General features: G+C 39.1%; 1 protein-coding gene across 2 annotated transcripts in view; it reads right to left on the bottom strand.

Moving 5' to 3' along the window:
* Nucleotides 1-614: 614 nt before the first annotated feature.
* Nucleotides 615-20,292, bottom strand: part of anapc1.S (anaphase promoting complex subunit 1 S homeolog) — a 66,924-nt gene continuing 47,246 nt past the window's right edge. For both annotated transcript variants that reach the window (XM_018265114.2, XM_018265115.2), the window contains 18 exons: nucleotides 19,882-20,016; nucleotides 19,159-19,241; nucleotides 18,376-18,454; nucleotides 17,507-17,581; nucleotides 16,536-16,612; nucleotides 14,093-14,183; nucleotides 13,938-13,988; nucleotides 11,403-11,596; nucleotides 11,024-11,110; nucleotides 9,760-9,877; nucleotides 8,406-8,483; nucleotides 7,082-7,149; nucleotides 6,720-6,858; nucleotides 5,911-5,997; nucleotides 4,181-4,276; nucleotides 3,871-4,069; nucleotides 2,855-2,989; nucleotides 615-1,187 (listed from right to left, as the gene is read on the bottom strand). In XM_018265114.2, coding sequence (XP_018120603.1) covers nucleotides 1,072-1,187; nucleotides 2,855-2,989; nucleotides 3,871-4,069; nucleotides 4,181-4,276; nucleotides 5,911-5,997; nucleotides 6,720-6,858; nucleotides 7,082-7,149; nucleotides 8,406-8,483; nucleotides 9,760-9,877; nucleotides 11,024-11,110; nucleotides 11,403-11,596; nucleotides 13,938-13,988; nucleotides 14,093-14,183; nucleotides 16,536-16,612; nucleotides 17,507-17,581; nucleotides 18,376-18,454; nucleotides 19,159-19,241; nucleotides 19,882-20,016 — 1,908 coding nt within the window. In that variant the 3' untranslated portion in view covers nucleotides 615-1,071. The remainder of the gene's footprint in view (nucleotides 1,188-2,854; nucleotides 2,990-3,870; nucleotides 4,070-4,180; nucleotides 4,277-5,910; nucleotides 5,998-6,719; nucleotides 6,859-7,081; nucleotides 7,150-8,405; nucleotides 8,484-9,759; nucleotides 9,878-11,023; nucleotides 11,111-11,402; nucleotides 11,597-13,937; nucleotides 13,989-14,092; nucleotides 14,184-16,535; nucleotides 16,613-17,506; nucleotides 17,582-18,375; nucleotides 18,455-19,158; nucleotides 19,242-19,881; nucleotides 20,017-20,292) is intronic.

Genomic DNA, 20,292 nt, shown 5'->3' with positions numbered 1-20,292 from the left:
ACCTTTAAAAAAATTGGACCATTAAATGCAAAGAAGCGCAGTGGAGCTCCCAGTCACCATCTTCCGGTGTTTCGTATTGTCATCGGGTCACAACGCCGATTTGCTCATGCGCAGTTGAAGCAGATTCCTGACTTGGACCAAATGCACATGCTCCCGCAGGCTTTCCATCAGAGAAGAGACGCGTAGAAAATACGGAGTTCATTTAAGGGTCAGATTTTTTAAGAGTTTTATTTTTAAACTAATGCACATTTCGGGGAGGGATAATGGAGGGGGGGCAATGACATTTTAGGAGGGATTTTGGTAGGGGGGTTTAGTTCTCCTTTAATACCCCTATTATTCAATGGTATTTAAGGGGCTTTTGGGATTTGTAGCATTGCCCATTGTTAGAAAAACAGCTGGTGTTGAAATCTTGGGTTGTGTCTGTTTCTGGCAGCCGATCGCCCTGATAAAGAGACCAATGTGAATGAAGCCAATGTTTCTAGATACGATTTCATTGCTTATTCTGTATTATAATAAAGGCAAATTAATATCTGCCAATCAGATGCAGATAAACAGTAGCCACACTATTTATTTGTTCCTTGTAGGAAATAAGCAAACCAACAGGAAAACAAAGGCAGGGTTTCAGAACAGATTTATTGTAACAAAACTCTATGTACAAAATCCATTTCTCGTTTTACATTACAAGAAAAACACACTCCAAGCGCTTGATACAAAATTCTTATTTGTGTTTTCCCTTGTGACTAATTTTGGCTCACAATGTTAATATTTCCCAAGTGTCGCTGCAGTTGATCGCAGTATATACATCAAGCGCATTTATACCATAACGACATATTGTAATGTTAGCTAAAATAATTGTATACATAATCCAGCCTGAAGAGGCTCAGGGTTCTGCTTCCTGAAATGAACAATTCCATGGGCTACTGGCATGATGGGAGCTGTATGTCTCGGCTTAAGTTGGACAACCCTGATCAGCCGGTCACCATGGAGCTGGAATGCCGACTGCCACTTTCAAGTATTCCCAGACATTGTTACAGGCGTTATTTCTGTTGCTTTCGGTTTGTTCTTAGGATATTATAGTACCATTGATTGTGGATTGCCGAGAAGTATCGGGGCCAGCCTCAGTAACGCCCTCACTGGCATCTTCAGGTCTTTAAATTTCAGCAGCAACTCCGAAAAACTTTCACTCCCTTAACAAAAGAAATAACTGTATGTAAATCAATTTTACTGTATGTGATTAGTGTGTTACATCCATGTGTGAATGCACACTTCCCAGCTACTGACACAAAGTACATATCCCTTCCAGTTTGCAATGATTGTAGAGACAAGCTTTGCTTTTAACTTGAAGCGGTGGTTAACCTTCAAGTTATTTAACATGTTATAGAATGTCCTATTCCTACCAACTTTGCAATTGGTCATTTATTTCAGTTTTTGAGTTATTTGCCTTCCTCTTCTGGCTCTTTTCAGCTCTCAAATGAGGGCGACTGACCCCAGCAGCCAATAAACTAATTGCTCTGTGAGCTTTTATTCCAGCCCTCACCTATACATATTTCAGTCACTTATTCAAACTACTGTCAGGTTGCTAAGGTAAATAATACCCTAGCAACCAGATACCGTTTTGAAATTCCAAACTGGAGAGCCGCTGACAAAAAGTTGAACTGAAAAAACTGCAAAAAATGAACAAAATCAATCAATAATTGTCTTACTAAAAGTTAATTTAAAGGTGAGCAACCCCTTTAACTTGCTGGCAAACAGCGTGCCTTTTGCACTTTGAGCGCAGTGTAGCTCCTCCAAACTTTGATGTACCATTACCTTCACAACCTTATAATCTTGAATTTTTCATATGGTTTGTCAACTAAAAGATGCTGCAATGTAAAAGTAGAGGACAGAGACCTTAAAGGAGAAGGAAAGGCACATTTAATTGGGGGTGCCAAACGTTAGGCACCCTCAAGTGATATATATATATATATATATATATATATATATATATATATATATATATATATATATATATATATATATATAGATATATACTTACCTCACAACCTGGGCTGGTGCTCCGATCAGCAGAAAACTGCACCGGTCCGGGGCTTCATAAAGTGAGTACCAGGGAGCGCTCGGCTTCCTTTTAAATTTCCGGGGGCAGACGCATGCGCAGTAGAATGATATAAGAGACTTCTTCTTTAAAGTTCAGGTGTTTGTGCTACTGCGCATGAACACCGGCACAAAGAAAGAAGAAGCAGGAAGAAGATCACTCTGTGGTGCTCTCTGGAAGAATAGAAGGCTGGTGCAGTTTTCTGCTGATAGGAGCACTGGCCCAGGGTGTCAGGTAAGTAAATACAATCACTTAGTGCTGCCTAACTTTTGTCACTCCCAAGTAAAGAGCTCCTAAAACAAACCATTTAAATTTCATTTCTGTGACTACAAAAATGTAATACAGAAAGTGTTACTATTGATGTCCGTTAGCACGATTTGTTCTGAAAGAAAATAAGTATATCGAACATTAGAGTTCCCCAATAATACGGACAAATTAGGCCCCGTCGCTGGTCTGCCCTGTCCATGATGCCCAAGATCTGCTCCTTTTATTTTCTCTCAATCCGGCCCTTTTCCCCCACAGTGTCACCTCTGCAGCACCTGCACATTTCTCTGCATACAGGGTTACACAACTAACTTTCTCTGCATACAGGGTTACTGGCACAACTAACATCAGTTCACCTTGTCACCACTAAGGATCATATAAGCACATCCAGGTTACATATCAGTTGATCAGTTTTTAAACTCCGTTTCTGGTACAGATTTCCAGTGGCATATTTACGATCATTGAAACAATGTACAATAATGTTGTTTGTTTTGTTACCTTGTAATCCTCCTTCAGACAGCTGCTTGGGCTCTGGCACAGTGTGGTACACCAGAAAGCATGCCAACATACTCAGCTGAGACTCTTCGACAGTCTGGCCAGCTAAATAGGAATGCAGGGCCACATCACCATTTTCTAGGAAAGACACAGACATAAGAGCAGCATTACTATTGCAACCTCAGACTACAATTCACATATTGGTAAAATAGAGTTCAATTAGGAAGGGTGCGTCCAGGCAATACCAGTTTTTCTTTTAATTCATTGGCTTATGGTTTTCCTTACGTTTATCTTTTCTCCCTTCCTTAAAATGTCATTTTATTTTTGATGTTTCAGCGCATATAAAATTTTACACTTGACATGGTGTCATATCTGATGGGAAAGATCTTTATATGATGCTGGAAATTAAGCTTACTGTATTCCTTGCTTCTCCATTCTTTGTGATGCGGTGACTATTGATTGTAAACAACATGACACTTGCGAATAAAATGTATTGGAACTGAAAAATTACAGTTAGCAGAAGTTATCAGTAATTTGCAGGTCAAATGCGAATGACAAACCCAGTGGACGTGGAATGTAAATACCAGTTTAATTCAATGTGCTCCAGTTGTGGTCGCCCATAGCAACTAAACCGTTTATTGGTTTGAGCAAATGTGGCACTTGTTTTACACTGCCTCCTATAAAACTGCACAAACTCTAGGGATCCACATATATTCTAGGGAAGAAATGCTACATGATACAAAAAGAAATTATACAAACTGTTATATAAAATGAGAACACCCTTAAACATGGGATGATGAAAGATTTCTACAGATGAGGGGATTGTATGTGACCCCCAAGATGCCAGACTGTTGGTTATTTGAGCATAAGCTAAGCCTTCAGGCCATATTAAACTCAAATAAGATGGTGAGGGTATCCCCAAACATGTGGCACAGATTTGAGAGGACAAAATTAGATGTGCTGTACTGAGGGGCATCTGACAATACCGTCCTTGTGACCCTGATAGTTAAATGTCTTACCTTGAAGCCACTGGTCTAGAGTATTATCAACGGTGCATTTCATAATGGGGAGAAATTCAGAGTTCATGAAAAGCCCTCGGTTTGGATTCCTCTTCATTCGTTCTTGGAGGCCCACAGAGCTGAAGAACTCTAGAACCAGCTTAATCTGCCACAGTTCAAAGGTCTCTGATGTTTCTCTCCTTTCCAATCTCCTCACGGCCTTTGAAAAAGCAGAGGCAACATCTTGTTACATCGATATAAAAATGACACTATAATACAATACTAGAATACATAAAAATAAACCTTTGGGATTGGAGTAGTGTCCATTTACCTGGTCAATTGCAATGTAGGCTGGGAGCATCTCTGGGTTTTCTTGTGACACACACTCGTACAAAATGGAGGAAAACAGATCCAGGATGTCTTGTTTCTGAAAATAACACGTCAGCTGAGATAATGGGAACTCAGGAGGCGAGGCATTCAGGACAGCATTAGGATTTACCAGCACACTGCTTTAGCAGCACAGAAAAGGAGATTTATGTACTTACTGATAAATCCTTCTCTCTCGTCATTAGAGGGACACATGGGACCGTGGAGTTAAGGGCTCCTCCCACCAGGAGGCAAGACACTGATGACATCAGAGTTAAAGAATCTCCCCCTATTCCTTTATCCCCTGCTTACCTCACAGGGTGCCAGTTTGTAACAAAGTAAACGAGTAACTGAACCAACAACATGGCTTATCATAACTGAAGGCAAGTAGTAAGAGTTTGGAGAGGGAAGCCCTGTGTCCACTTTACGACTGGAGAAAAGGATTTAACAGTAAGTACATAAATCTTCTTTTCTCCCATGTCTGGGGACACACGAACTGTGGGGATGCAACAAAGCAACCCCACAATAGTGATAAAAGAAACATTTAGGTAACCACAGCCTGAAGCAAAATCGGTGCGAAGGCCGCCTTTGCAGACATGTAAGTATTGAATTGGTAGAAATTTGTGAAGGTATGTAAGGAGGATCAAGTAGCTACCCTGCAAACTTGCTCCACCAAAGGCCCACCCGAGAGCCCTGGTGGAATAAGCCCTGAGCCTGATATAAGGAGTCTTCTGCTGCTCCAGATAAGCCTGTCTCACTTTCTGTGTAATCCAGCATGCAATGGTAGTTTTAGTGGAAGGATAGCCCTTGTGAGCCCTGAGGGCAGGACCAATAGGGTGTCCGTCTTTCGAAAAGACCGTGTACGAGAAACATAGGGTTTAATGGTTTTGATCACGTCTAGGCGATGCAGCCTAGCCTCCTTTACGTTCTTTGGGTTATTGTATAAAGGTGAAAGGACAATCTCCGTATTAATATGAAAAAAATACACCACCATGGACAGAAAACCTGGTACTGTAGGAAGCACGGCCAGTCCTACCTCATTGAGAGGTTTTACGTTCAGGTCCTAGGATGGTGTCGGCTGCCTGAATAGAGGAGCTATGCGACAGGCTGAAGGAAAGTACAGACATCTTCCCAGAACAATTTCTTCCTCAGAAGGGACACTTGAAGAGCTATGCCGTTAAGGTGAAAGTTTGGCAATTGCGATGGAACACTGGCCCTTGCTCCAGAAGGTGTGGGGTCAGAGAAAGACACACTGGCGGTTCCAATGACAGTTCGAGACTAAATACCATGACCTCTTGGGCCAACGTGGTACGACAAGAATTTCTGCAGATTTTCCATAATATGCATGACAAGGGGGGGATACATAGGCCAGCAGAAAGTTCCAGGGCATCGCCATGTGTCCACTCCCTCGGCTAGTGGGTCCTTCTTATTGTGCAGAGTCATTGGTTGGGCCTGCCTAGAGGCCATTCCTAACCTCTTTGGTGAAGGACACTTAAAAACTAGCGCCCTGTGGTGTGGGCAGGGGATAAAGAGAGAGGTGGAGAGTTTGTAAAACAACAAGGGGATAACTGACTAACAAAGGTACTAAACTCCCCCAATATATAAAGATATACATATACCTGTACAATAAGTAATTTTTTTAATGAAAACAAAAATGGCAAACACACAGGAAACCATATCAGGGAGTATTTGTACCTGTCCCATATCTGTTGTTGGCTTGCAGAAGTAGTCAGCAAATGACAGGAGGGCAGGATCAGACGTAAATTCAGAAATGGCCTCGGGCTAAAGGCAAAAATTAGGTGAATTAGGCAAAAGAAATGTTTTTTTAAAAAGCCAAACACACACCACCCAGACATAAAAATCTGTATAATAAAAATCCTTTTCAAATTAAACATTTTTTTAAAGCATTCATAGCTGTTGTAAACTCATTTAAAAATCTCAGCTGTCAATCAAATATTGCTTGCCTCTCCTCTATGCCCTGGGCAATTACTTTCACTTTCCATTCAGCACTTCCTAGATGTCACTGCTCTCCACACATTCCCCCGTTCTCTTCACTGTTTAATTGTGTAACCAGGGCATGGGGATGGACATCAGGTCCCCCATTCTGGTGCACAAACAAGATTCTGAGATGATGCAAGGCTTGTCTTAATAACAGTGTCCACAAAATGGCTCCTGCCTGCTTGCTATAATTTTGAAATCCCAGTCTGAAGGAAACAAGATTCATATAATTTATATAGTGTAATTAAAGTTCATTTTGCTTGACTAATGTGATAAAATAGGATTTGGAATATTTTATTGGGGTGACGGGTCCCCTTTAACTTAATCTTAGCAAGGATTGCTGCATGAAGTGTGAAACCACTTCTCCTTCTTTGACAATTTTTAAGGGCAACTAAACACAAGTCTGCTAAACATAAATTACTTTTACACAGTGGATGAAAAGACCCGTAGTTGAAATATCGCACCTACAAAAGTCTTGAAAAAAATTCAGTTTAAGTTAGCACTACCTTAAATGGGAGGACTTCAGCGTTTCTGCGGGAGACAGCCTGTGCCAGCAAACTTCTCCAGCCCATAGGGTCTTCTTTGTAGGACAACTGCCCGGCGCGTAGTTTTACATACAAGACACCGTCCTTTGAAAGAATTGATCTAAAATTGGAGAAACAAATTGTATTGGTCTGTCAGCAAGGTCACATGTCTTACCAATTGTCAAAAACTACACAATATTACACAAGCAGGCAAAAGTAAACAAGTATTCTTAAGAGTATTATCGGGGTAAGGAAGGTGGAGGACTGAGAACAGACAGAGGAAGGAGCATGGAGAAAGTATTCAGAGACCAGATAAATGATGCTAATTGCAGGGAGACACTTACTGGAGACGTTCAGTTCCTTTGTGCAAATCAATGATGATTTCCCAGTATCGTGGTCCTTTAACTTTAATCTGTTAGATAAAAAAAAGGTGCAAAATCATATTTAATGTTACTGGAGAGATGCAGGAGCAATAACAACAAAAGCATATTCTGAACCAACTGGATGCCTAATCTATGTGGAGTGGACACTACTAGGGGCTTTATTCCAGAAGTATAAGTTGTACTGCAGACTACAATGGGGCTCATTTAGTAACACTGGGCAAATTTGCACCTTGCCAGTAACCTATGGCAACAAAATACAATATTCTTTCACTATTATTTCATAGCCGCTTGAAAAAGAAAATCACTGATTGGTGGAAATGAGCAAAGTTGTGCATGGTTTAACGAGCACCTGTGGTTAATAATGTGGTACCACCACGGGATGTCACCTTTCTAACAAGCGAGTATAATTTCTACCCTGATAGATCTGTCAATTTAGTCATATATGTGGTTCATCAGACAGACAGACAAGTGACAGAAAGGTGTCACTAAGTGTGGAAGGATGTTAATATATAACAAAAGATCACATGTCCTAATTTCAAAGAAAAGGAGCACCAGACTATTATCCATGGATACAATAAGGGACAAGAGTAGAGGGATCTTCCTGTGTTTTAAGCTGGTGGTAGATAAAGGAGTTAAATGTGTTTTTCCACAATAAAGCAGAAACATGCAAGCCTAGCATCTCCATGCACAATAGGGCACAACATTTGGAGGATGAAGAATAATGGCTTGATGCTGTGGTTTAGACTAGACCCTGCAAGCAATCCTTAATATACATCATACAATGACATTCTCAATAGAAAATTCTGTGTTTCCAACTTCCTGACAAGAGTTGGGGAAGGGTCCCTCCTGTTTTAGCATGAGAATCAACAAATGCACAATTCCAGTGAAACCTCAGTTTTACATTCCCTGATATCAAGTTTTCCTTTATTTTATATTGTTTTTTGTGGTCCCACCTATATATTATACATAATACATTTTCCCGATTTTACAGTTTTCTTTCTGGTCCCTTGAAAAACTCAAACTAGGAGTTTTATTGCACCTGTCAAGTTAGAGCAACTTTTACATGATCATACATGGAAGAAAACCCATCATTTTTAAACAAGGCTCAAATTATCTCATGTCATGTTACATGCGTACGGGTCTTAAGTATTTTCCACGATACTATACAGTAATAGAAATCATTTCTCTCATTCACCTGTTAAACTATCAGAATAAATTCAGAGAGAGCTGCCATATGATGGATTGAACTGTTAAGGCCCTGCTTTCAATAAAGCAACTTCATTACCTGTTTGAGGAGATGGAGCTCTGGGAGCAAAGTAGGTGCCATAAGGTCTTCAGTTGTTTCTTCATACCACTGGGTGCCCTAACAAATAAATAAAAAGCTTAGTGTGACCAAACCTGAAAATGAAAAGAAAACTATACACTGAATAAATGTTAAATACAAAGCAGCCAAGTGGAGCCAAGATGCACAGAAGCTGGAAGATACTTAAGCACAACTATAGACTATCAGTTGATTTAGCTATTGAAAAGCTGGGGTTCAAATTACCAAAAGTCATAGGGGCAGATTCACTAAAGGGCGAAGTGACTAAACGCTGGCGAAAATTCGTCAGCGTGACGTCATTTCGGCACTTCGCCAATTTACTAACGGTAGCTGGTGTAAATTCGCTGGTGTAATTTCGCCAAGGAGATAGATTCTGGCACAACTTCGCACTCTAACGCCAGGTGAATTTACGGTCTGGCGAAAGAGCGCAAATTCACTAAGTTTTTGATTTTACTGACCGTTACCTCTATCGCCAGACTTGCCTTCGCCACCTCAGACCAGGCGAAGTGCAATAGAGTAGATAGGAGTTCCTCAAAAAAAAGTTTGAAAACAAACGCTGGTGTTTTTTCCTATTTAAAGGGTGATAGACTGAAAAAGATCATACATTTTTTTTTTGGGTACCCTCCTTCCCCCCCCTACATTTGCTAACATATGGCACCTAAACTATACTGTGGGCACATGTGTAGGGCAATATAACAACTTTATTTTATTTTATTAAGGTTCCCTGGCCTTGTGTAGTGTAATGTATTCGCTGCAGCATATACGGCCATTGTACTTTAACTGCACGCCGTATGCTAATTAGCCAGCGCTAGCGTAACTTCGAACTGCTGAGCGTAATTTCGCCAGCGTTCGGTATCCTGTGCGCAACTTCGGATCTTCGTGAATTAGCGTTGTCCAGGCGAATTTACACCTGGAGAAGTGTTGCGATGTGCGCGAAGCCATTGCTGGCGAATTTTCGAAATTTTTAGTGAATTTGCCCCATAAAGACTTTACAAATCTGGCTGGAGAAATGTTTTTGATCTTTTGGATGCAATTGTCTGTATCTTTCTCCCCTCCTGAGCAATGCATCAGGGACCAAGAATTCATATGGGTATATATATGTTCACAGTGCCCATGTGTATTTATACTGGGTATACTCCCCGATGCATAGCTCAATGAGGGCAGCCGTGAGCACAGATCTTGTTGAAAATTTGCTAACACGAAACATCAGCATCGGATCACTAACAGTATGAGTATGATAAATCCTTTCTACACAATGAAAACTCACAAGTGGGCAGTTACTAAGCCACGTATGTGTGATTGGCTGCAACATCCTTACCTTGTATGTAACCTCCAGCAGCACATAACACGGCACATTTGTATCTACATCGACTGGCACAAGGAGCCTGGGTTCTGACGCGAGCACATACAGGTGACGTAGAGCTTGCAGGTGATATCTGGTTAAACAAAATGCATAAATATGAAGAGGACCTTTTTAATTAAATATTGGCTCAGACAAAAAGTGTGTGGTCTTTGTACAGAATACATTTGAGGAAGCTATTCCTTTCCACTACCTTACATTCACAACTGTAAATTCATATGCAACACATTTCAGAGATTTCATTTTTTTTTTTAACATGAGGAACTTGATGACTTTTCTAAAGATACGTAAGAAAAAAAAAAAAGTATATAAATGAACCAGCCTGGGGAAGTTTCTATCACATTTCAGTGCCACGGTTAGACTTAGGCTTGCAAATGCATAACAACATTAAATCCAGGGGGAAAAAAAAATATATGTGATTTTGTTGCTCTGACTCAGAAGGAACATGGAGCTGTTCAGTTTGGCTGTTAAGGCCGATGACACAAGTCATATTATATGCTGCTTCTGCCATTTTTCACCTAAAAACGCTCATGGTACCTTTAAGGCTAAAAAATGCCATTATTAGAACTGCTAAGTAGTACAGGTATGGGACCTGTTATCCAGAAAGCTCAGGGCCCTGTGCTTTCCCTGTAATGGATTTTTTTCATAATTTGGAACCTCATACCTTTCATCTACTAGAAAATCTAGTAAGCATTAAATAAAATCAATAGCTGGTTTTGCTTCCAACAAGGATTAATATCTTAGTTTGGAACATGTACAAGGAACAGTTATTACAGAAACAAAGGGAATCATTTTTAAACATTTTGATTATTTGGATAAAATTGAGTCCATGAGAGATGGCCTTTCCGTAATTCAGATCTTTCTGGATAACAGGTTTCTGGATAACAAATCCCATACCCATCACAAGTGATATTAGCAGTGTATTACAGCCATTAGACTAGAAAAGGTTTCTTAGGCTAAAAGGCTAAAGGTCTTTGGTCTACTAAACTGTAGATTTGTTTTGCTTAATCCTTCTTGGACTCCTCTGATATTGCAGACATGAACCTGGATTAAATAATGCATCTAAAATGTGGTTAACATTTCAGCTATTAACCAACAAAACCCCCAATGCTCATGGCACACAACAGTTTTATAGCTGTATCTGCGGCATCAGACAGATTTCCATTATCGTAAAGCTGAAGCGAAACTGTACACATATAAAAACACGTATACTGAAATGTACCTGTTATCTGTGCTGTGAACTGGAAAGTGAGGATAAAGGGCACAAAGAAGGGCTGCAATTGATGAATTGGATGTACTCAGAGAATACCTGGAAAATGAAAGTAAAAATTCACAGTATACTGAAAAAAATACTTGAAGGAACAACATAAACTAAATTAACACGCAATTGGGCCATGTTGTTCCGCATCCGCATCATATGTGCTAAAATTATCAAGTCTATCGCGTTTTTGCTGCCAGTATGTCTAGCAGTTTATAAGTAAAGTTGTGTGGCAAGGCATATTATAAGTTAACAAAAATATATATAAATATATATATAGAAAAAAATGTGTTTTTGCAGTATACAGGTATATACAAAAACAGAACATGTTCTGAATACTTGCCTCCCACCACCCAGGAACAGAAGTCCCAAGGCCATGTGATGAGCCAAATGGAAGCCATAATTCATTTCCCCACCAGTTTTCTTATGCATGAAGCGACACAGCTGAAGTACTTTTAGATTCCCAGAGCCAGCCATAACCATGGATAGGGACAGTAGCACAACACTCAGGCAAGTCTCCAGGTTATAGTGACCTGTCTAAGAGAAACAGCAAATCCATTGTTATTGCAACTCAATCCCAATATTTTAGGGTGACACACAGAGCTACTAGTCGCGGCTACAAAATAGACAGTAGTGATAATTGGCTTTGCCAAGACACTAGGGGGGTATAATTATCAAAAAGTGAAGTTAGAGGTCGCCACAGTCCTCTAGAGTGAAATTCCGCCACTCTCCATTCATGGGATTTTGAAAGGCATTTTTATCAAGGGATGAACTTTCACCCATCGATAAATATTCTTTTAAAAATCCTATAGAAATGAATGGAGAGTGGCGGAATTTCACTCTAGAGGACTGTGGCAATCTCTAACTTCACTTTTTGATAAATATACCCCTAGGTGTCTATGTGTGTTCTATTTTGTAGCCTTAGCTGCTACTAGTAGCTCTGTGTGTCTTCGCCCTTAGGTATAAAACAAATTCTTGTATTCTTCTCTTGAGCATTCTTTCCACCCTTGGGTGACACATGAGCAGAGGTGAAGAAAAATCAATGATTTAAGGAAACAAAGAATCAATTCATCTATGGCCAAGTATATAAACCCTGGTTCAGTTGGCAACTATGTTAACTTTAGAGCAGAATATACTTGCACAGTTCATTTAATTAGGAACATTAAAGGAGGACGAAAGTCTTCTTCCACTTGGGGGTGATTGTATGTACTTACCTGACACCCTGGGCCGGTGACCTATCAGGAGAAAACTGCACTGGCTGGAGTTCTTCCAGCAAACACCACGGAGTGATGCTCTTCCGTCTTCTTCTTTCATCAAATTTCCCGGGGCAGACGCATGCGCAGTAGAACGAAATAGCCAACTTTTTAGTTAAAGTTCGGCATTTTGCTCTACTGCGCATGCGCAGCGGGGAGAAGAAGCCGGAAGAGGATCACTTCATGGTGCTCGCTGGAAGAAGGTCAGTGCATTTTTCTGCCCCGGGGTTTCAAGTAAGTATATACATTCACTTGGGGGTGCCTAACATTTGGCACCCCCAAGTGGAAAAAGACTTTCCTTCTCCTTTAATATATGCATTTAAGACTCCAGTGAGCACTCATGTAATTAGGGATTTGTGTACATTGCCACAAGCCACATGGAACCCATTTAGGGACTTCTTTGGGCCTTGACAGACCACGTATTCCTAAACTGTGCTAGAAGCATGACAAGCTGGCAAGAATATATAATACAAGCTAGGGAAAGGAAGGTCATAAAGCCTCTAGATGCTAAATCTCAGGCAAACAAGCAATCTGACCTCTTCTCAGTCCACACAGAAACTGATCTTCAGATAGTTGTGGGTCTATGAAACAGTGGGGTTTTACCTTGACGTGGTATGGTGGCTTATCAATATTATGATCATAACTTTGTAACAAAAAAAACCCTGTTTCAAAATTACATGCACTTGCATATTTACTTGAATTACTTAGACAGGGCTTTATACTTTTTGAAATTGGCCTCAGGTGTGCATCCACAACCCCCCCATAGTTATGTATTTGCCGGAAGCTTTGGCTAAGCTCATGTGGTTATTGCACCCTCATACCCACCCCTTTATATTTTTGGTGGTCCCCCTCACTTGTTGTGCTTTGGTTTGTGCAATCGCTCTCTCTTAAAAGCCATAAATGCTAGCGGCATGGGAGGATCTAGCCGTGAAAAAACCAACGTCCCATTAGACACTTCTCTATTTACACACACACTTATTGTGTTTTTCATTTAGTTCTCCTTTCATTTTATGCTTACTTTCATATATACTCCCAAATACACATACACTTTCCCTCATCACTACCATACACACCTTCACATTTCACTTACACATATACACACTGCAACTGCACATATCACTCTACTTTGTTTTTAATTACAACACTTGACTTCTACTTTTCTAAAATGGGCGTTGGTTAAGGCAGTCTCTCCCTCTTAAAAGCCGCTTAGCAGTTGGCGGGGGAGGATTTAGCACAGAGTTTGAAACCAAAGCACAGGAGATGTTTACATAAAGAATTGTTACTACAGAGAGGTAATATTCCTTTTTTACTATGACTTAAGATAAATAAGTTAGGGACCACCATGTGGGGTTTTACCTTGACGTGGTATGGTATCAATATTATGATCATAACTTTGTAACAAAAAAACCCTGTTTCAAAATTACATGCACTTGCATATTTACTTGAATTACTTAGACAGGGCTTTATACTTTTTGAAATTGGCCTCAGGTGTGCATCCACAACCCCCCCATAGGTCTATGAACAGAGGACTAATTTACTGGCTTATCACATTCTATTAACAGTCTTTAGCAGGCAATCTGTACAACATCCTCAAAAACACAGCTATGTCCTAATCCAACACTTACTATTCCAGCAGCTTGAGCAGATAAACATTCAAAGTCTTTTGCAAATTTGCACTGAAAAAAACAAAACAAAACAGCAAGTAATTAATAAAATCCAAAAGGAGTGTAAAGCAAACCAGTAGCTTTTATTGTTTGGTGAATGAAAACCGTTTTCTTACCAAGCAGTTAAATGCAGCAAAGTTTGCAGATCCTGCAAATCGAAAACCTAAAGCCAAACAAGCCCCAGCTATTATGTAAACATGAGCTTGCCTGAAAAAGAAAGATTTGTAAGCAAAGTGTATTTCTTTTTTTTTAACAATTAAAATTCTATTGAAGTGATACATGGGCAAACAGATCATATCCAGGGATTAAGATTCCCATTACATTATACAATAGGTTGATACAATATGACATTAAAGTTGAAATATTCAATCAAACCTGTGTCTGTTTTTACCAGTATTTTTTTATCATGTCTGGTAATATACTCTTATGCACAGGGGCAATCAGGGGAGACTAGTTATAGATTGTCACATTTCTTGAGTTGTACTGGGTACAGGGGTTGAACAGTCCTGTAGTTTACTCTACATTGAGTAATGAGGTATTTTATGATTGGTACACAACTAGACAATGGCCCTACATTTTACCATGTTTATCCGGGCAGCCCCTTCTTGCACGGATGTTTGTATAGCGGGATCGCCTGGTTAACCTGGTTCTTCCATAGTGATAGTGAAGGGGGATTGCCAGCTTTCCAGTGCATAACAATACATTTCATGGCGACCATTATTACTATGGCAAGCAGGGTCCTAGCTGCTCCGGTGTGAGCCACAGTGGAGGAATGATTTAGTATCACCAGAGGATCAGGTTGTATATGAATCCCTATGATGTTCGTGAGATTTAGAGATGTATAACCAAAATTTGCTTATTTTTGAGCAGAACCATATCATGTGTTATGTAATCTGGGGTGAATGTTGGCATCAGAGTGTTGTTCTGAAATCCTATGTAAGCGATTGGGGTGAGATAGGTTCTATGTAGGCATTTAAATTGGAGCAACTTATCTCTGGTCCCAACCATGTATTTCGAATTGTGAATCTACTATATAGGTCAAGTCATCTACCGTGATTCCTGGGACCAACTCCATAGAGGTGTACGGCCCAGAGGAGAGTTAACTAAAATCAATTGGACGTAGAATTTTGAGAGTGGTTTGGTAAGCAGTGGGTTATGTGCCATGTCTTCTAAACACCTGGGTATTGTATCTATTACATGTCACTGTATTTGTGTAGTTAGTGCATGTCTCAGTTGAAAATATCTAAATCGCATATTGTCAGGCAACTAAAACTTCATCTTTAGGCCCTGGAAACCAGATATTGAGTTTCCCTCGCAAACATTTTTGATATATTTTATGTTGTATCTGGCCCAAAGTTGAAGGTCTGGGACATTCTGCAGGTGTGGGATATTCGGGTTGTGCTAAAGTTGGGCATGGGGAGAGAGGTGATTGGTAAGTGTAATAATTAAATGAAGAGCCGTCTGCCAAGCCTGTCTCACCTCCTGCATCAGAGGAGTTGTTTTGGGTGTGTATTTACATCTCCTATATAAAAGGTTTTTTAGCTCTTCATAGGAAGCAAAGTTTATTTCTGATCGCAAAGAACTAAACCTACCCTGCACTTTTCTGTTCATAAAATAAGGCATTGTTGTAAAAAAGGCCTACAATAAGCTTGATTTAGAAATGCGAAGGCTTTGGAGAGAGAGTGATGGATCTCTACATTTTAGTCAAATAATTCAAACGTTTTAAAATGATTTCTTTTTTTTTCTCTGTAATTAAAACTCAGTACCTTGTACTTGAACCTAACTAACCTATAACAATCCTTATAGGAGGCAAATCAATCCTATTGGGCTTGAAATGTCTAAGTGATTTTTAGTAGACTTAAGGCACCAAAACTACAGAAAGGCCCCTTATCCAGAAAACCCAGGTCCCAAGCATTCTGGGGAACAGGTCCTTATACCTGTAGAAAAATAACATACAAGGGGAATGGATATGGAATTCTTGGAATTTGAGAATGCCAACATAATGCTCAATTACCGGTAGGAAAAACTCAAAAATGATTATATAAGGACAAGTTATTCTATATGTAATTCCAGTGATATGTTCTGTAGTTAAAATATAAATTCATGCATGTGAAGGCTGTCACACACACACAGCAGCTTATTTCAGCCCTCTGAAAAGCGTAAACTTGAATACTCGCCAGAGCATTTACAGAAAGAGAAGCTATCACATCTGCACTTAAGTGTGGTTTCCATTAGGGGAAATAATAGAAGGTTGTCAGGGGTTTCTTTTAAATCGATTGAAAAGTGCTCAATGTGACCCTACTATTAAACTGCATTTATGCTGGCAGCCGATTTTATGAATTTCTGGCTTTTCCGTTACCCAGTTGTCATCTTCCCATTTTAAACTGGGAAAGGTGACAACCCTAGTACCACCCCCCTGTCTGTAGGCAATAACATCAATGACATTGGTCACTATGCATGTGGGACAATATTGTTCTACTCTTTGCAACATTAGTCATATGCTCTCAACTCCTAGACAACAAAGCAGACGTTTATTTGATAAGAGTTAATATTACTCACGCTAGTGTTTCCAAATTTAAGTCCTCTGATGAAGGTTGTTCTGTAGCATTTAGTGATATGCTATTGTCTGTTATTATCTGGAAAAAAGGAAGTCAACAAAGTCTGAAAAAGGGGCTTAAATTAACTTCAATGCAAAAGAAATTGGTTATGTGTAAGAAAGAATTCACAGGGACAGGCAATCTTTAGAACTTAGAATCACGCTTGCAGCTCAAAATAAGTACTGATACTAGTAATATTGTTTTTCAGCACCAACACTTGGAGGCCCATTTATCAAAGGTTGAATTTTGAATTCATGTGAATTTTTTTTACTAATAAATTCAAATATACTCGAAACTCAATTTGGTGGTTATTTAAGAAAAAATTCTAAATTCTAAAACTCGAACAAATATTACCGACTCGAAAACTCAAATTCGATTTGAATTTAACTAAATTCTAATACAGTTTTTTCTCTAATTGGGCCACTGGACCTCTCCTACATGAACTCAGCAGGTTTTAGGTGGTGAATAGTTGAATTCAAATTATTCCAGGGTAAAGGTTTGATAAATCTTGAATTTGAATCCGAATCGAATTTGGATTATTCCCAATTTGAATTTGTGAGTTTTGACCAAAAAAACAATTCAATACAAAAATAATTCCAATTTAATATTGACCCTTGATAAAATTTGCCCCTTGAAGTAGTATTACGGTAGAGCCCCCATGTTACATTTTTCAGGGGACCAGATAAAAATGGTGTAAAATCCATGAAAATTTATTATGCATAATATATAGGTGGGACCACAAAACAACAATGTAAAATGAGGGAAAACTTAAAATCAGGGATGTAAAATGGGGGTTCTACTGCATTACTATTCAATTTTTTACAAGAAGTAAATTAAGGACTCTATTCAATTTGTATAAATCAATATGTACTATGAGCAGATTTCAATTCCCCGAATTCAGATGATTGATTATATACCTAATTGACCACTTACCTGGGGAACATTACTGTTTACCCACTGGGAATTCGGAAGAATGTCATCCCATAATATTAGGCATCTTGCAAGTGTCTGAAATGAAGTGACACAAAATCTAATACTATTTATTTGTAGATGTAACTTCTTATCCTCTATCAAGCGCCAACATTTTATCACTGTGCTTGTTAGTGAAAAGAATAAGACAGTATTTAATTATTATAAAGTTTTTCTATTGACTGGTTACTATACAATGTTTATAGGGACAGTTAAAACCTCTGTTCAACGGGAGCCTGATAAATACGATGTGTAATGAATATGTGTACTGCTTATTGTTTACGGAGCATGCACAGAACCTAGAATTTTTTAAATAGGCCAAACAAGAAATCCTCCATAACAGATTTGCTTCAAAGGATTCAGCCGAATCAGAATACTGCAAACAAGTGCAGGGATCTGACAAATTCCTGAACCAAATACTAGATTCCATACTGTTTAATTAAAAAATATCTATTTATTTTTTACAGTGCAGAACAGGGACAATACATTTTACACTTGATCCCACCTCTTCATATTTACATTCTTCACACCAATTATCAAAAATACAAAGGTTCTTCTCTAAAAGATGATTCTATTTAAATAAAGAGCTCTGCATAATGACCCCATTCCATCCACTAACTCTGTGTCTCAGCCAAATAGAAAAGGAGTTCTTTATTATAATGGGGGTTAACTGTGAGGGAGGTGGAGTCATGTGCAAACTGAGCTCAGGTACATATAACAACTATTGATTTTGTAATGTACACTGGTGCTCACACTCAAAGTATGAAGAAACTATTGTCCAGCATATCCCTAATGTCTACCTTCCGTGAATTTGTAATAAAATAAGTTCATACCCTTAATAAGAGGAATTCCGGTTTCACAAAATCAAGTAAATACATTGTGTCTGGTGCCCGAAGCCAATCGGCAATGGATCTGCAAAAATAGTATTATACATAGTTACATAGTTAGGTTGAATAAAGACACACGTCCATCAAGTTAAACCTTTTAAGGCTATATATAACCTGCCAAAATGCTAGTTAAAAAAAAAACATTGAAAGCCTCTGCAATTTGCCTCAGAGGGGGAAAAAATCCTTCCTGACTCCAAGATGGCAATTGGACTATTCCCTTGATGAACCTGTACTATGTCTTCCATAACCCTGTATTCCTTCACTTGCTAAACACCATCCAATCCTTCTTAAAGCTATCTAATGTATCAGCCTGTACCACTGATTCAGGGAGAGAATTCCACATCTTCACAGCTCTCACTGTAAAAATAAAAACCCCTTCCAAATATTTAGGCAGAACCTCTTTTCTTCTAATCGGAATGGGTGACCTTGCGTTAGCTGGAAAGAACTACTGGTAAATAAGGCATTAGAGAGATTATTGTATGATCTCCTTATATATTTATACATAGTTATCATCTCACCCCTTAAGTGCCTCTTCTCCAGCGTGAACAACCCCAACTTGGATAGTCTTTCCTCATAGCTGAGATTTTTTTATGCAGAAATGATAGGATCCACAGAATTCATTTACTTAGGGAGGTCAAAATGGCAAGAGCAAAAAAAAAAAACCAAGGTGCAAGCAGGAGCCCTGTACTTTATACCTGTTCAAACGATGTTTATTGGTTTGAACATTACCTGTTGTTGGTTTTTAAGTAGATCATAGCTAATGCTAGAGTGGCTCCAGGACACGTCACGTCAACATTTATAGTATCTCCTTCCTGTAAAATGATGTAGATAGTCAAAAACAAATGTTAGCAGGTAACAATAATAAAACTGCAGCCTGCCAGAGCAATCATTTCTGGCTGCCACCCAAAAAAAAAAAAACAATAGAAAAAGAGGCAGAAGTAGGCAAATAAATAACCTCCCCCCAAAAAAAAACACTGTTGTAGGAATAGCTAAGGCACCAATTCTTACTATTTTTCTTATTAAGGGAAAAGTTACTCATGATCACCACTAGCAGATTATGTAAACAAAATAGACATAATTATAGACTACTTAGCTTTCTTGTAGCCTATAAAGCAAAAAAATGGCACCATGGAAAGCCACAGTCAAAACTCTGGTGAATTTATATGATCACCTGAATAAGCATAACAGGAATAGAACCCTACCCACAAGGTAATGTATTTAAAGACCAGTTACTTAAACTTGGGTGGCCATATCTTTTTGGACAACAATGTCCAACATGTCTTAACTCTTTATTGTATGTTGAAGAATGCTGGGAGTATTCGTCAAACAACAGCTGGGCACCCACGGTTTGATATATTGATATACGCTAAAGGGATAAAAATCACTTGTTTTTAGTTAAAAAAAGGTATATTTACAAAAAACAATTGTGTAAAACCTGAGGATTTTTTTAACCTTTATCTGATAACTGGGAGACTTGTGTTTTTCTCTGCTCACACCAACATGGGAGCGCTTGTGACCTCCTACCATATACTGGTACAGCTGTTCTGGAACATTTAAGTCTGACATGCCAACAAGATTGCTTCCATGCTGTAAGAAAAGAACAAAATGGTCATGGACAGTGAAAAGTGCATAGTAAAGATACTTAAGTGTGTTATGGGATTTCCTACCAAAGCTAAACAGCACATTAAGGCTAATGGCACACAAAACATTTCTACCACGGCAGCTGTAATGCACAAAACCTTAATGGAACAAATATCCCTGCATCTGTCTGCCCCTTTGCTTATCTGGGACAGAACACCTAAAGCACATGTAGATCAGAAAGTTCAAGCCACCATTTCTGAGCAGAAAGTCTGCTTTTCACTT

Source organism: Xenopus laevis, chromosome 5S, assembly GCF_017654675.1.
Source record: "Xenopus laevis strain J_2021 chromosome 5S, Xenopus_laevis_v10.1, whole genome shotgun sequence".
Lineage (NCBI taxonomy): Eukaryota > Metazoa > Chordata > Amphibia > Anura > Pipidae > Xenopus > Xenopus laevis.
The sequence above is the reverse complement of the archived record's forward strand: the minus strand, read 5'-3'. Positions and strand labels throughout refer to the sequence as shown.